The sequence below is a fragment of the Egretta garzetta genome, unplaced genomic scaffold, assembly GCF_000687185.1.
Source record: "Egretta garzetta isolate BGI_Z169 unplaced genomic scaffold, ASM68718v1 scaffold329, whole genome shotgun sequence".
Taxonomy (NCBI): Eukaryota; Metazoa; Chordata; class Aves; order Pelecaniformes; family Ardeidae; genus Egretta; species Egretta garzetta.
This window is the reverse complement of record NW_009269999.1, coordinates 4409316-4426989: the sequence shown is the minus strand read 5'-3', so window position 1 is coordinate 4426989 and position 17674 is coordinate 4409316. Positions and strand designations below refer to the sequence as shown.

The window sequence follows — 17674 nt, the reverse complement described above, 5'->3', positions numbered from 1 at the left end:
GCCCACAGCCCAACACCGGTGTAGTAAGCAGTATGACTAATCCCTAGCATATGTTGTTTGCTCTCTCATCCTCTCCAGAGGAAGCAGCATATGCGCCAGTGTGTCCTGTTTGATAGGATTTTCTGCTGTCTTTCTAAATAGAGGTGTTGTTCTGTATGGATGCTAGGGAAAGCAGCTCCAAAAGGTTCAGACCCTGCGCTTTGAGGGGAAGCTGGTGAGGTGTGGGACAGTGCTTAACTCTTGCATGTGTTTGTTTCCCAGCCTCTGAAGTGTGAGAAACTTTTGCCTGACTTCCATGCAGGCTTTACTCTGGCTGTAGTGCTATTGTGCAACGCTATCATAACAGGGCTTCTCAGGCCAGCACCTTTTGGCAAACACTATCTTTGCCTTAAGATAGAAAAAATCAACCTCTTGAGCAAATTAACAAGCTAGCCCTCAGAAATCTTGCTAGAGAGCTGATCAAACATTTGGATGCACTTTCTGTGAGTTAGCTAGCAAGGCCCAGCCCCTTCTGCTGACGTCTTTCCTCTCTATCACACATCAGACTTTTCCCAGTGGAGCTGGAGAACAGGCTTCAATGAAAACTGCCTGTTTGCAGCTATATGGAGATTGCAGGCACCACAATCACTATTTCCTCTACCTGACCTGGAGCAGAAACTCCATCAATAGGATAGAAAGGTAGCCTTGTTGCCTAGCAAAGGTGGGATGATTTATCTCCGTCTCTAGATTGGTCCCTTTCCTTTGCTGCACAAGAGAATTGTTTTCAGACTTCCAAGGAGAATGAAGCCAGGCTAGAAATCGGAGTGGATGTGCGAGAGCTGCTCTGCCAGGGAGGAGAAGGAGCCAGAGGGTTTCGGTGCTTTTTTGTTCCTGTGCAGCACAGGACAATGGTTTTATCTGCCCCAGTTATAGCCCTGGGGGCTACCTTAGGGACTGCAACTAGCATCCTTGCCCTCTGCGGTCTCACCTGCTTCTGCAAATGCAAGCAACCTGGGAAAGGACTCTCAGAAAAGGACCAAGAGGAGGACACGGAAAATACTAAGCCCAGTGTGCTTCAGCCAGTCCAGCAAGTAAGGCACAGTCTCTAATTTACTCTGTGATTTTTCTTTAAATGCAGGGGGTGGGAATGTAACTTCTCTGTTAGGCTGTTCAGCATGTGATTTATGCTGCCTATTTATCTGCTTACTGTGCTCGGGATGTAACAACATGTCAATGGGAGTCGGGGGGAGGGAAAAACAGAGGTGGGCTGGGTGACCCACAGAATTACTGGAGCAGGAGACAGCTGCCACATTGCCAAAACGAAAGCTGCTAATGGCAAAAATAGGGGAGGAGGACTGGAAATGCTGCTTAGCTGTCAAGCTCGATCACGAGGGAAATCATTTCCTGAGGAGAGAAGACTGGACATTACCAGGTGGCATGCGGCATTGTAAAGAGGAGATGACTCCCACTGGGATCTCCTATAGCAGCTATATCTCTAACTCTATTCACAATATTTTATGGTTCCTGCAGGATAGTTCCCTGTCAACAGATGATTTCTTGTGAAAACCATCCCTCCTCCTCCCTCTGCCCCTCTGAGGGGATTAATTATGTGTGAAGTTAAAGCAAGGCAATGAAATGATAATAAAATGCAAGTGAGAATCTAGAGTGTGACGACTGGACAATCTCATCATGCTGTGAATTGCTTTTTCGCTTACTATAAGAGCAATGTGGAGTATGGATAATGCCAGGTATCCCTGCGTAGTCTGTCTCTCTTGTTAGAATCCAACCCCCCCACCCCGGTTTACTCCTGAGGTCAGTGCAAGAGAGAGGAAGGGGAATTATAGGACCCTTTCAATATACTTATTAATGGGAAGCTCGCCTTCAAAGGGAAATGTTTGACTGATTTCCTTGGTGGGCTATGGTCTTTAGCACTGGTCACTCTCTGAAAGTATTACCTGTTGCTCTTGATGTTTGTATGTGCCAATGTCCTTTTCACTTTCATGTAGCCATTCAACCAAAACGTGATGCCATAGCAGCCTGTTCTGCAGGCCAGCAATCCACCATGTAACAGTCTTTGTTTGCCTTTTAATTATCTGAGCTGCCTATTATTTTTATATTCTTAAAGAGCGTAGCAGGAGTCCTAATTGAACTTCTCTGTAATGGTTGTAATTACATATTCAGCCTCTCTCTGGCTAACACTCTTAGGCTGTTAGCAGAAAAGAGCCCTGGCATCCTTATGCTCCTGTTGTTCGAAGGAAAGATGACCAGATCTACTAATTGTGTTGTAAGATCTGGTGCAGATACACAGAATTGCATTACCAGAGTTTCTGGTTGCTGGGGGTTGGGGGATGGCTCCACTGGCCATGGATGAGCATCTGCACTCAGCCTAGGACTTCTCAAGAGATTGCTGCTAATTCTGAGCCATGAGCATGGTGAATACCCCCTAGTACCTGTTTGCATTTTCCTAGGATGAATTTTACCTGCTATTCTGTTTCACAGTTTTGTCATGTCCTTTCCAGGCTCCTCTCTTGCCTTTTCTAACCCATACAGGTCATTTGCCAACTCCTGTATATAAGGATGTACAATCATGCTGAGATTTACTGTTAAAACAAATGAGAAATATGTGACTTTGACCGTCATATCACTTCGCATAGCATTATTTCTAGCTGTTGTCTGCAACACTACTCACAGATAACTTTTTACCATCAGTTTCTTCCTACGAGAGACTTTTTGTTGTTGTAGTCTTCTAGCTCAGAAACCTCTCAGATCTTTAACTCCATCCTTGGACTGGACATTTTTCTTTTATACAGCCTTTTGGGAAACATCTTGGGAAAGTGTTAATCCATCCTGGAGCTTGTCCTCTGGGGTGTCATCCTGCTAGCATGACTGAAATAAGCACTAAGTCACTGTGAAGTCCAATTAAGCCTCCAGTACTCAGCAGCTATTAGGTTACAGTCCTCACAGTATTTCTACATTCATCAAGTTTTGCCATAACTTAATCCAGTATTTGACCAACAGGGAATCAAATTATTCAACCTGCCCTCAGTGTATCACTATTACCTGAGTGATTGTATTCTTTTAGCATTGTAGACTTTATAATTAGAAGTATTGTTTCTAATGTTACTGGGGTTTTTTTTAACGAAATCTGGCCAAATTATAGCAGCCGAATGAACATTCTGTCACAGAAAGTGCAAAATGTTCTTAGTTTGCATATTCCGTATGTTTAACAATTCTTTCCAGTTAAAATAGTTTTCTTGCCAGGGACATGCATTCTCCTATGCTGATTCAGAATCAGTCTATATACCTTGAAGGAATGAATCTCAAATTGAGTTCTGAGCTTGTGAAGTTTTATCATCTGTGTCCATGTTTATAAATTGTCCTGTTGGGACTTTTTTTCTGACTACATTAGTACACTCTATGTCCTAGTCAGTGCTTGACACAATTATAGAAGCCTGTCAGGGCCACTGGTGGTGATAAACAGAGATGGCAAAAGAAAGATGAAGCAAGACTGCATTTTATTCACTTGGCATGTCTCCCATGACAGTGATGCTTGTATTTGCTATAGACAGAGGCTCCTCATGGACATGCCCTGCATACGGGAAGAGGAAGAGTTCAAACACAAAGATACATCTACAGAACAATTAAAAACTGCCGTAAACTTGCAAAGTCTCAGCAAAGCATGCAGAACTCCTAACCGCGTCCAGCAATGGCAACAAGCTGGCGCATTGTTTGAGCGACACTGGGCAGGGACCCAGCAGGGTCCATTGCAGCCTTCTTACTGCTTTTGGTTTCTTTGTTTCTCACATTTTATGCAGAAGTGTCTGAACTCTTCTGCTCATCCCTTTATTTAAGATACTGCTGTTGATTTGCAAAGGGAACTTCCACAGGGCACTGCTGTGTAACTAGATTAGCAGACAGCACTTGGGAACAGAGCTGGCAGCAAAAATAATAAACAGAGGCAGATGCAGTTGGAAGAGGGGGTGGGCTAGTCCCACTGTGCTTGCATATGTCTCTCATCTCTAATTCTGCAGAGCAGACAGAGAAGAGGAATATTTAGACCCAGTGGAGCTCTTAGTTGCTGCGTGCTGATGGATTTCCTGACTAAATGTCTGGCTTTTAGCAACTGGAAGAAAAGATTGTACTAACAATACTTCACATTTGTATGGTGTTTTTCATCCCAAAGGATCCCAAAGTGCTTTGTGCATAGCAGTGTACTGCCCTGGTGTGACGGTCAGTGAGTGGTAGGACAGCAGCCGTACACAGCGGCTTCGGTAGAGAAGGAGCAGCAGAGGCCAACCCACCGTGGCAGGCACTGCAAGCGTGCTAGAAGTAACGCCTTTGCAGAACAAAAGCGACCTGGTTTTTCAAGCTGTTGTCTAATGATTCCTAACATATTTTGCTTGGTTGGTCTGCTTTAGTTTTAGAAGAATGGAAAACCGCATTTTAAGGTTTGGATGAGTAACTTCAAATTTCCTGTGTATTTTAAGACCGGTGAGGCTCACATCCTCTAAAAGAGGGATCTCACTAGCAGACCCACACTGTACAACTTATGGAATATCTAAAGTCAGCTGAATGCCGGGTGGGGACTGCTCACAGTGGTGTCTTTCACAACCCACTTCACTTTCAGAGCCTTTAAAACGAGACGAGACAAAATGCTATGTTACGTAGCAGACTTCCTAAATGCTGATGCACTGGCTGCCTTGAGAAGATGGAGTCGCTGACCTAATTAGTTCTTTACCACTGCCAAGTGCATGTAACCATAGCGCTATGATCTCCATAAGCAGAATATGAGTAAAGAGCTAAAGTCCGAGACTGCTCTCGTTCTTCAGCTCTATTTCTTGAAGAATAGGTATGCTCCCTCAGGACATGAGAACTGGGGCCACAAAGTCCCAACGCAGACAAGTGCTTCAGGGCATCATCTACATTCATTATTAATAGGAAACAATGGGACTAAAGAAAAACTTTAATTACAATTATGAACATTTTCTGGCTCACCCTCAATCTAAACACAGAATAGGTTGGCAGGCAGTGGGGTTGGAGAGAATCCCACTGCACAATAATCAACCAAAATGGCAGTTTTACTTCTGCTTCTTGTCTTTTGTGTTTTGGAAACATTAATAAAATCTGTTGCAAGGTCAGGGTCATTCGCTAGTCAGCTTTTGTTCTTTCCTGTTGATGAATCCAAATATAAATGAACCAGGAATTATTTCAGTTGTGAGCAGACAGGGTCCTTTCTTGGGACATAAGGAAAAGAAGACTGTTATAGAGCACTAAAATATTTTTCATTGTTTTGGGAGAACAGTAATGCCTTTGTGACAACCTTTGCTTGGGCAGCCTGAGCATTACACCCTCTTTCAGGTTCTTCTGCTCATTTCATGTTCATGATTCAGCAAGGAATCGAAATGCTAAGAACAAACTCAGACATAAATCCAGATTTCAATCCTGGTATAATAAAGGGGAAATGTGTCTCTGAGGGTCAGGTGGAGCCCTGGTCCACAGAGCCAAGATAGTCCAAGAGGCTGAGATGACCACTGTATCAACTACTCTTCGTATGCCATTGCAGGGTTCATTTATTCAACCAGTTCTCCTTTGTCTTACTACACTATGGCCATACTTGCTCCAAGTGACTCTGTGATCCAGGCCTTTGCCTTTCTAATGCCTGCTACACACTGACGTAAAATGGTCTGAAATCTGTGGGTGGCTATAGCCTCTTGATCTTGGATTTGACTTCAAACATCGGGGTAAAAAAATATCATACCTCAGTTATAGCAAAATGAACACCATGGTTGATATCTGTGCTAAGAGAAAACACAGTCTTATGAAAGAAAGATTAACTGGTACAGGAACAGAGAAATAATAAAAAAATAAGAACATATGTTTTTCCTGTTGCAACCAAACATCTGTAGAGGAGTAAATCCGAAAAGACATACACCAAGTAGAAGGACATCAGCTTTGGCAAGGAAATCTTTGGACACACAGTCAGTGGTTTCTACAACCTAAAAAACAATGATGGTAAGAATGACCAGAGGCACCGTCTTTTCTCCCTTTGTCTCAGCTCATTTAACATTGAGAGAATTGAAATAATTATTCTAATTAGTGCAAAGTAATAAACAAGCTTTTAATTTTCAGTTCAACGTTAAGAAAACCGCAGAGCCAGTCCAGCCTCGAGCACTCCTGAAGTTTCCCAACATTTATGGCCCCAAACCAGTAGTAACTTCACCTGAAATTGTTAACTACACACAGTACTCCCTGAAGACAACAGAAGAACCAGCTACTGGAAAACACACTGGTTTGGATGAGAATAGGATGAAGATACAAGTCAATGAAGAGCTGTTTGTTCTCCCTCAAAACGGTAGGAGCATTTGGTCTTCAGGCTAACAATTACTTTTCTGGGTATAGACCTGCAATACCTCTGAGCATGATGTGTTTGTAGTTAGAGTGAAATGTGAAAATGAAGATATGGGGCACTTTCAGCTCTCTTACAATGAGCATTGTAAGTGAGTTCTGTCTTCAATGCATGTGTTTTATGGAAAGTAGTCATGGAGCTCATCAGGACATTCAGATAACAAAGCTGTAGTTGTGTCTGGTTGTAATTTCTTTTTTAATCTAAATATCTTTTGTGTTGAAGAATCTGGCTCACTGGAAGCAAGCATTTTGTAGAAAAACATGTATTTAGTGTAGTTTTACTGAGAGCAGTCACCAGACTATGGGTGAAAACTAGACAGAGTATCTCCTCCAAGACAATGCTAGCTGTCCAGCAACTGTCCTTGTCAGGGACATTGGCAGCAGAGGTTCAAGCTTCTACTTTATTGTCTCTGCTGCTTTTTTCCCACCGTTTTGGTAAGATGGTCGTGACTTGTTGTAATGTGCAGTGAAACCAAAGGTTGACACCTCAGACTTTTTTGCCAAACAGAATTCTTGTTTTCCAGCCAGCCCAAAGGGTAGCATGCCAAAGTCTGGAACATAAGATTCCTGGAGCCTGAGAGAAAATGTAATGTTAATTATATACATCTGGCAGCAAATCTGGGTTGCTTCCATACTGATTTTTACCTTCACAGCTGTCTTTTAACAGGATAATTGACTATTACAGCTACCGCATTAATAAAACCTTCCTGAAAATTTGCCAAAGACACAATGCCATCTGTCATGATTTTTTTTAAGAGAACTCTTTTTAGTTTTTTAAAATTGCTTGAGATTATATTTTTATCCTTCTGGGAGGACAATTGCTACATTGACCCCTCCATCCTGAGACTTGTGAGTATGGAAAAGAAAGTACCATGGGAAGCAGCTGCATTGGAGGAAGAGACTGTCTGAGCCCACATCGTTAGGTGCCAGAGAGAAGATTATAAGGTGGAGAGGCTGAAGGATGATGGCTGCATGTAGGCTAAAGTTTTATAGAAGTGTGTTGGTGTAAGAGCCTCTCTGCACTGCTGATGGCACAGGCAAGTTTGCTTCCTGCTGTGCCTGATTTCATAGCTTAAGTGTTGCTGAAATAAAGCAAAAATTGTTGCATTCTCCTTTCGGTACCACACTGAACTGGTCTGGACTGTGGCTGAGATTTTTAGGAGGAAATGTGCTGGTCCAGCTATTGTCTTATGTGTGAATTGGAACTGACCTTGCAGATAACACCTTTTGATGACAAAAAGCTGTGGCTTCCCTTTTAGTCTTGCAACTTGCTTTATTTCAGTACGAAATATGTACTTAACTTCAAAATCATAGAATCATAGAATCATAGAATCATAGAATGTTTTGGGTTGGAGGGGACCACTAGAGGTCATCGAGTCCAACCCCCCTGCAGTCAGCAGGGACACCGCCAACTAGATCAGGTTGCTCAGAGCCCCATCCAACCTGGCCTTGAATGTTTCCAGGGATGGGCCCTCCACTACCTCTCTGGGCAACCTGTTCCAGTGGTTTACCACCCTCATTGTAAAGAATTTTTTCCTTATATCTAGCCTAAACCTACCCCGATTTAGTTTATCATACATGGAGAAACTGCCTCACAGCTTCCCCAGCTCATTATCTTCAACTTGGTCAAGCACTATGAAAATAGATGTCTTCTACATTGCAACAAGTGTGTTGTTAAAATTAAAAAAAAAAAAAAAAACGTTTAGAGAGGTCTGAACTAACACAGAGTTACATGACAGCTCAAAAGCAGACTCAAGTTCTCATTCCAAAGAACACAAGATTTAATTCACCAATGCAAGTTAAAAATCATTTAAAACAATATAAAAAGTAATGAGCGTAGTTCAGGCTCCTTGGCCTAGATGCAAGGTGAAAGAGAAAGTGTGTGAACCATCTTAGAGCACAAGGTGGTAGAGAGCAGAAGGCTTGTCCAAGTGCTGTAGAAAGAGCTGGAAGCATGAGAAAACAGAGCGAAAAGGAGATACGGTGTTGGAGGAAGAAGGAACATAAATTATATTCCTGCATGCAAAGTGCAGGAATAGTTAGACATCTAGAAGAGTCGAGTCAAGACAGGGTGGATCTGTTCTCCTTGGAAGGTGAAGACATGCTTGCTAAAGGGGTTATTTCAGTTCCAGGTGTAGTAAAGGACGTGTGCGTCACAGAGCACCTGAACCCCGAGCGGGCAGCCGGCTGCAACCAGGCCCCTGAGCTGCGCTACTCCCTTGCCTATGATCAACAAAAAGCCGAGCTGCGTGTGGCCCTTCTGGAAGGTAAGGGGCAGAGATCTTCCATTGGTGGTTCTCCATCTGGAGGGTACAAGACGCCTGTTGATTTTACAGAGGGTTCCCCTCCCACCTTAAAATCGAAATGTTCCCCCGGGACCACTGGATGCTTTACTGGTTCTGGGCTTGCAGAATAGAAATACCTGGCAATGTCACTGCTTGAAGTGAGTGTGCAGGGCATGGCTTGGGAACGATTGTTTGCACAGCTCAGAAGCAGAAGCCAGGAATCAGGGTGGGCTTCTCCTGTCCCAGACACAGTACAAAGCAGCCTCTTCTTTTTATTTTTTCTTTTGGGGAAAACCCAAACCTCTCCTTTCCAGAGGGAAGGGGGTTGCTATCTCCTTCCACTTTGTAACTTTCATTCTTCAACTTGACCCACTCCCTACTGCCGCTTCCTCAAGTCAAGTCAAAGGCTGAGCTGGAGATACCAGACTTATCTTGCAGGCCTCTGAGGAAGGTCCCCCTGGCTGCGCCTGGCCAGGCAGCCAGGCTCTGTGTCACGCTCTGAAGTGGGAACTGACAACTATAACAGCTTCTCTGCTCAGGGCTGGAGCATTGTCAGTTCCTCTGGGAAAGTAAAATAAGCTGACTGAATAATTCATGCACAGTGCAGATCTCTGTGGAAACCTAATCAAATCACACCGTCTGAAGTGAGAATTGAAAGGGTGCTAAACGGCAGCCACTGCTGTGTGCTGCCTGCCAGCAGCAAGCCCACAGCTTCCCTCCAGGGTGGACACCCGCGCCTGTGTGCTGCCACCCTGGCTTTCCCTGCGCTCGTGCTCCTCCCTGAGCACCACACTGCCACCCGGACAGGATCTGGCTCTGCTGCCCAGCTCCGCTTCCCCAGGAAACCAGGAGATGCCTCTGACCCATGGAACCTGGAAGCTCAGGAGCAGCTGTCCTTGCACTGGCTGCGAGCAAGGATTTCAAAGCCATACTGCTTTATGACCCCTCAGCAGAAGGCATGCTCCTCTTGCTGCGGAGAAGGCAGTGCAATTCTGTTGATGCCACTGAAGAGGAGCGTGAAATGTCATTCTTACTCTAAGGTTTTCAACATAAAAGGGATATAAAATTAGGGATGGATGTCTCTTGACACATATCTTTTGTGCTGTGGGATGGCTTCCGAGAGGAGTCATTTACCAGAAGGTAGACAAGCAGAATGTAATAGCCCTTAGGCCTATCCCACGCTGGCCTGCAGGGGTGGATGTGTGCCAAGAGGGAGGTGTCTCCCATCTCTGATGTCTGTAACTGACCATCCTACCTTTGTAAGAAGCTTTCTTTGTGTGTCAAGGTAAAAGTAAATGAAAGCTGCCCATCCCTGTGCCATGCTGTGTCTCATCTCATTGCTGCTCTGCATCTTTCAACAGAGCATGTTTCCTTGAACTCAGTTGTTGCTTTCCCAAACACTAAGAGAATCCTTCTGCAGTGGCAGAAGGACAAGGACATTGTGCAGCACAAGGAAAACACCACAGCATGGGCTCACAGCTTAGTCTGCCCTGTGCAAGCAGGAGCAGGGCTCAATGTCTATGCAGCTGGTTTATTTTATGGCTGTCGTGAAATAAGCAGTTTAGCCACAGACATTTCAGGGCTGTCTTTTGTGAGAGGTCCTTACAATCAATCTTTCTTTTCCAGCTATGCATGGCAGAATGAGTGGGGACCAAGATGCTGGCTGCCATTGCTACATACTGGGCACACTGGTGAGCAAGTCTGGTATTGCCGAGGCCCAGACAGAGCTGAAGAAGAAGGTGCTTCACACCCTCTGGGAGGAGGTCCTGAGATTCCCATTAGTGGAGGAGGAGATGCCAGAGGGGACACTGACTCTCACCCTGAGAAACTGCGACAAGTTCTCCAGACACAGCATTGTGGGGGAACTCAAACTGAGTCTTGCTAACATGGAGGAGTCCTTTGGGATGGCCCAGTGGGAAAGGCTAAAGACCCCAGAGAAGGTATGGACTCAGTCTGTGTTGGTAGTCCAGAAACTCCAATGACCAATTATTTGGACAAGAGAATCCCTCTTCCAAGATGCCTGCATGTCAGTGAGCAGCTTTATTTGTTTGGAGCCAGGTTTAGAGGGGTGACGTGTGACTGCAGAGGTCACTCAGCACTGCTCTGTGTTGGTCTGCAGCTAACCATTTAAGAAAGTAATGAAGGGCCCATCAACCCAGTCCTTCCATCTACAGTTCCTGGCAGTTAAGATGTGTCAAAACTTCTCCTCCCTCAGTTACATGACAATCTGACACTGATATGTGTAATTCAAAGCCTATGTCTAGAAAAAGTTATGTGAATTTCTGTGAATTACTGATGTGGGACCATGTCAGCAGGAGGTAAAATAGCAGAGAGCGCCTACAGAGCAAGACAGAAGGACTCCACAGATCTGGGTGCGGGTAGGGCGTACGGTGGCTCCCCAGAGAGCCTTAAGCTAGGAGTGAAATACATTGTTGGGAATGAAATGTTTGACTGAAGACCACTTCCCTTACTGGGACCAATCCAGCAGTGCTATTCATTCTGGGAGATGTCAAAATATCACTCATTGTGTTGGTTTTCTCAAACGTCAAAACCTCCCTTTCCTTCCTTACCCATAGAGCTGCACAGACAGGGAAAATGGAGGGAAGGATTCCAACAGTACTTGAAATAGGTACGGGGGATGCTTCATGTGCACAAACTTCTTGCACATTTCATCAGGAGCCTTTTCTCTGCCATAAGCTAGCTTATTCCTCGAGCAGCAGCAATACGCTTAACAACATGGCAGCAGGGCACTGCTGTTGTTGCTCCTAGGACGTCGCTACAGCCAGGTGCCTGTTGTACTCTGGCACGGTACGGGGTGAGCAATGCAAAAGACCACCAGCATTGTTGCTAAGCATGCTGAAATAAATTATTGCCTGCCACCATCGGGGGTGAGGGCTCCCCACCGAGTTGGCCACAGACACAGAGTACAGAGTTAACGTTTCTGATTTCCAATAATGCTAATTTGTCTGATTGCCACTTGAATGCTAACAGGGCTGGCCACTCTAAAAAACCTCTGTCAGAAAGAGAGGTGGCAGAAACAAATGGGTGGTCTGAATCAGTTTAATAAACTTCAAGCAGAAGGCTAAATATTTGTCTTATAGCTGTAAATTGAAATGAGTTCCCCATCTGCTGCTGTAAGAAGAGATGTCCAGAAGAAATTATTCCAACGTAATGTTTTAAATTCCTAAACTGAGATAGGTGGACCCCCACATACACTACATCCTGTAGTATCTGCTTTGTAAGCAATACCCAAGGAACAGCTTGTTCACAGCAATGGTCAGTTGTCACTCACATACCCCTGATGGAGTCCTGACATACTGGATATGATGGAGTCCTGACATACTGGTTACTCTGCTCCAGCTTCACAACTATGCATAGGAACAGGGCAGCGTTCATTTCTTCTCCAGGCTGGCAGCACAAGGTTAACACTAACAGCACTGCTGAACAGTGCCCCAGTTTGAGCTGAGGATGTGCAGTGAAAGCTGAATTTGCGTCATCTGGGACCTGAGAAAGCCAACCATTGCACAGATAGCTTATATACAGATCCTGAATCATTCATCAAGAACCAGAGCGGGAGGGAGTGAGGAAGAGCTGATCAAAAAAGAGGAGCTATTTTTGACAGCATCCATCCAGGAACAAAGTTACTGGGCTTTGTTTAAAGTCTGACATTTCCTTGAAAAGCCAGAGCTGCAGAAATTTCATTCGTACCTTCCCAGTAATTCTCCCACACGCAAGGGAAGGAGCTCAGAGGGGAGCTTACAGCTAACCAGGTAATGTAATTAGTATTCAGGAATTCATGGACTGCTGTGAGCAACGCTGAGCGTAGATATTGCAGACTGATATCCTTATCTTGTCTTCCTTCCCTCCCAGTGCTTTGCTAATGACAGTGATGATAGTGGGTCCTTGCATAGCACCTTCCCTTTTGTGATTTCACGGTGCCCTGCACACCCCCTGATGCTTTTTATCCTTATGGCACAGAAAGGAAGACTGAAGCTCTGGTGGTTGTGTGAATTTGCAAGGTTCAGCACAAAGTGCAAGTTATGGATTTAATAGAAAAAAGAAAAAAACAAAACAAAACAGAAGGGGGGCAGGGGGAGGAAGAAAAATACCTCTGCCTTGATCTTTTCACACAAAACTTCAGCAGAGACCAACCATTGTAGGTTTTGGTTTCACGTGAACACAGGCTGATCAAAAGCTTGATCAGAATATTAGGGGCTGGAAAGTCGTACGCCCAAGATGTGACATGTGTGCACAATGTGAGCATTTGTGCGTGCGTGCATGTGCGCACGTTTACAGAGCCCTGCCACCCCCTACCCCCCTGCCCCAATCTCCACTGTATCTGTGCCTGGAGCTACAGGAACCAAATTCTAGCCAACAGCTATAGCCCTGTGACTTGCCTGAACAGTGGTTTTCTATTGAGATGGTATTTGTATTTGTCCCTCCATGTACAAACACCTATTCTTTTGTAGTGGGCATACAGTCATTTGAATCTGCCTCTGTTTGCGTTTATGTGTGGGTTTTTTTAAGATCCAATTAGATTTAGGACAGGATTTATGTAAGTGAAATGCATATGAGCCCTTCATTGCTACCTGAGTGCATGAAAAAAAAGATTTACTTGGGCTGATTTGGGATTGAATTTCAGGCTTCCTTGCTAATGGCCTCCCACCTGATTTGCGCACGACAAATAAGTCATTCAAACCAGACAGCGATGACAGCCATGTTTTCTGGAGAGTCAATCAGCTCACGCAGAGCATACAGGGGCCTGTCCTTGCCTGTTGCGAGTAACCGGGTGAAAACTTAATTTGAAATATTTATGGCTCACTTAGAAGCGAGAGTGCAGAGCACAGAAATGGCCTGGAGAAGGGCTGTCTGTCCTAAAGCGTGTAAATCACACTAAGGAGTCCAAAGGGAGTCTATTGAATTGACATTGGCTTTCTGGGACTCTTCTGGGTCATTAACCTCACGCTAAACCAGATTTCTGTCACAAGCTCCGACTCACTGAGAGAGTAACTGCTCCCCTTCTGCCCCTCGCCGCAGGCTGGCAGCTCCGCACACACCGGCGTGGGCTTACCTTCCTTCCCCGCCGGCTCCCGGGGAGGAAGCGGCACAGCTCTCCCATGGGCAGCGTGGTTATGTCCCTCTGCTTCCCCCTCCGGGGGTGCTTGTCCAGGGCAAGGGGGAAGGAAGGGGAGCAAGGTCAGGAGGCTAAGAGGCCAACCACTAATGGGAAAAAAGGAATAAGAAAAGAAAAAAAAAAGTGTGGCCCCTTGAAGCATAGGCCTGATGGTTCCGAGCATTTTCCCTGGAGGAAATCCCTCAGGGGCAGCAGGGAGAGCTGCTCACAGGCCTGAGGGAAGGCTGGCTAGGAAGGAAGGGTAAAGCACTGCGCCTAGCTCATGGAGGACGTCAGGTTGGCTGGGTTTTCCCCGTACCAAGTAAGGGTGTCAGGGAAGGTTCAATTCCAGCTCCACGGTCTGGCTGTGTGGCACAGACCTGGGCATCTCCTACTTTTTCCCAGGGAGCCCTACACCCCTGCTAGGCAGTGTGGAGCGGGATCTGCACAAAAAGAGCAGCTGAAATGAAGGGTGAATTACCAAAAGCAGCAATGGAAGTAGGGGACATAAGTAAAGGCCAGCTAGATAATCTCTCAAAAAGGGAGTATCTGACTACTTGCACGCAGTTCAGCTCCAAATCCTCCTCTTCTGACTAACTATTCCATTAAAAGTAGCTGTTAGGAAGCAGTTACTTTCCATCAGGAAAAGCAAGCAGTAACTCACGTGACCGGGGCCTTACGAGTGGAAGAGCCCCCTTGGACATCTTTGCCAGGTTTATTCTCATCCAGTGTAACTGGAAAGATCTCCTGTACAAAGACAGGGAGACTACTCTGTCAGTCCATGATCTTCCACCTTCACCTGGTACTATTTAGTTTTCCTAATGTTATGGCCAAGATTGTATAAAAAATTAACTCTTCCCCTGTCTCCATTTCCAGGAGCCGTCTACGGGCCATGGGGAGGTTCTGCTCTCTATCAGCTACCTGCCAGCAGCTAACCGCCTACTGGTGGTGATTATTAAAGCTAAAAACCTCCACTCCAAGCAGCTGAAAGATCTACTTGGCAATGGTGAGTAGAATAGCAAGAAAACAGAGACTGTTGTTTCTGCTATTATGTAAATCCAGAAAGTAAGTGCGAAGGGTGGCGTTTGGCAGAAAAAAAAATAGGTGTTTGGCTTAGAAAGCCAAAGAGATTTGAATAATTTCTAAAAAGTGAAAACCAAACCCATGAAGATCAATGTTACTTATGTTCTCTCTCAGTCTGATGTCACCAGTTAAAATTCTCTTGCATTCATTTTGTTGCACGCTCATTAATATGGTGTCTCTCTCCACTCTCTGTACAGATGTTTCTGTAAAGGTGACACTGACACATCAGTCCTTGAAGTTGAAGAAGAAGCAGACCAAACGTGCGAAACACAAGATCAACCCTGTCTGGAATGAGATGATCATGTTCGAGGTGCCTCATGAGCTCCTGCGTGCCTCCAGCGTGGAGCTGGAAATGCTGAGCCAGGATAGTGCTGGGCAGAGCCACGTGCTTGGCAAGTGCAGCCTGGGCTTGCACGTCACGGGCACAGAGAGGAACCACTGGGAAGAAATGCTGAGGAACCCCAGGAGACAGATAGCCATGTGGCACCAGCTCCACATGTAGCCTCATCATGATTACTGCCAACAAGATTTCCACCAGGCCTCTGAGCCTGGGGGAATAAGCTGCATTTCACCTTCCACCTTCCCATCCACAAAGTTGCTCAGCACAGCATTCTTCTTACACCACCTTCTCTGATTTTCCTGCCTCATCCTAGCCCAGGAAACTGTCTGGAAAACATATTTAAAGGACAATCCCTCACGTAATCAAGTTGTTCTCACAAACAAGGCATTTGGCTGCCTGGATTATTTGAATTCATTTTATTAGCCTGCCCACTGTCATTTCTGTGGGGTCCCTGTTTCTGTAGAGGAGCAAAGGAGACCAAAGGTATCATGGAAATGTAAGCTGCTCCATGGCATCTGGCACTGTCACCCAAGTCCCTTGATGAGTTCTGGCTCCATAATCACAAACAGGTGGGAGATGTTTTACCCGTCACTGGTTTTCATAATATTTTACAAGACTGTGAGAAATGAAGATCACAAAACTAACTTTCACTGCAGACCCAAAGTATCAGTATGAAAGAGAGAGAGAAGCCAATGTCCAGTAGATGGATACCTAGAAAAAGATACAGAACTACGGGACAGGACAGAGGAAGAAGAGAGATTGAGACAGTCAACACTATCATCCCGTGTAGCCTTTGAAACAAACACTGCCAAACAAGAAGTCAAATACCTTCCTTCACTTTTGTTTCCTGGAGCATTTGATACCTTGTATTTAGGATTCATGCAAACTGCTGACAATATGAATGCTTCAGGATCCAGTAGCAGAATACCTGTATCTTCCCTCTTTCTACAGTGCCACCCAGGAAGACACTAAACATGGACAAAAAGTTATTGTTGATGTTGCCTCCAAAAACTTGGACCAAACCTTTCTGCTTACTGACATCTTTTCTGTTTGTGTTTTTCTGAGCTAGAAAGTTTCAAATACTCTAGTTATATTCCAGGCAACATCTAAGACCAGACAAAAGCAGTGGGATCATTTCATACCTTAACAGTTGATTGATGGTTTTGGTTTGACAGTTAACTATCACATTCAAATCCTCATACCACCATTACTTGACGACAACCCTTAAGAACCACCATGTATTTCATCACTTCCAGACAGAAGGAATTCACTGACCAGACAGACTCTCCAGGGCTTGTTTTTTTGTTTGCACTTTCAAGATTCGACATGGCTTAAGTGTTACTGTTTACTTTCTTTTTTTGTGTCTAGATGGACTGAAAGTCTGGCATTGGCAGTGCTGATGTTATGATCCCATAAGCACACTGCTTGTCCTACCACTTTATTTCAAGTGGTAGACACAGCTTTAAGGGACTTGCACGGGGACAAGGCATCCAAAAATCTAAAACCAGAACCATATAGTTTGTAGTACTGAAAAACTCAGACAACTTCATTTTTGCAGAATCAGCTTGACCCTCTGTTTAACTCAAAGTATTAAGCTAGGCTTTATCTAGTATCCATCCAATTTTGATGACTTAGTCAAACATGTCTAGCAGACTGTCAAGTGAAGTTTGCCATCCTGTTGGCAAACGGAAACCACCAGAAGCAGTATCTGGAAACTGGCTGAAATGCCAGGCAGAGGGCTATGAACAGGGGAATGAAGTTCAGCTGGAAGCCACTCACTAGTGATGACTGGGGCTGGTAGTGGCACTAACACTGCTTAACATTTTCATAAACAGCCAGGACAATGGGGCAGAGCATGCCCTCAGCAAGTTTGCAGATGATACAAAACCGGTATTTGATAAACCAGGTGCTTGTGCCGCCATTCAGAGGGACGTGGAGAGTCTGGAGAAACAGGCTGACAGGAACCTCCTAAAGTTCAACAAGAAAAAGTGCAAAGTCCTGCACCCAGAGAAGAACAACCCCATGCACCATGCTCTCCAGAAAAAGACCTGGGTGTCCTGGTAGACACCAAGTTGAACATGAGCCAGCAATGTCCTCTTGCAGCAAAGGCAGCCAACAGTGTCTTGAGTTGTGTTAGGAAAAGCATTGCCAGCAGGTCAAAGGGGGTGATCCTTCCTTACTGGTGAGGGCACATCTGGAGTACTGTGTCTAGTTCTGGGTTCCTCAGTGCAAGAAAGATGTGGACTTACTGGAAAGATGCAAATAGCCCTGAAGATGATTAAGAGACTGGAGCATCTTCTGTAGGAGGAGAGAGCTGGATCTGTTCAGTCTGGTCAAGAGAAGGGTCGGGGAGGGGAACTTATCAAGATCTGTAAATACCTGATCTGAGAGAAGAGAAAAGAACATGGAGCCAGACTCTTCTCAGCAGTGTCCAGTGACAGGACAAGAGGCAAGGGCACAAATCGCAAT

The 17674-nt window shown here is 45.1% G+C and overlaps 1 protein-coding gene across 2 annotated transcripts; it reads left to right on the top strand.

Annotated features, from left to right (window-relative positions):
• Window positions 1-887: 887 nt before the first annotated feature.
• Window positions 888-15367, top strand: SYT13 (synaptotagmin 13). 2 transcript variants are annotated; one of them, XM_009647561.2, is made up of 6 exons: window positions 888-1070; window positions 6109-6331; window positions 8517-8651; window positions 10296-10609; window positions 14659-14788; window positions 15063-15367. In XM_009647561.2, the coding sequence occupies exons 1-6, from the start codon at window positions 888-890 to the stop codon at window positions 15365-15367; spliced, it is 1290 nt and encodes a 429-aa protein (XP_009645856.1). The 2 variants fall into 2 exon arrangements, with proteins under 2 accessions (XP_009645856.1, XP_035758854.1); XM_035902961.1 differs by having other exon boundaries at window positions 8511-8651.
• The last annotated feature ends 2307 nt before the right edge of the window (window positions 15368-17674 follow it).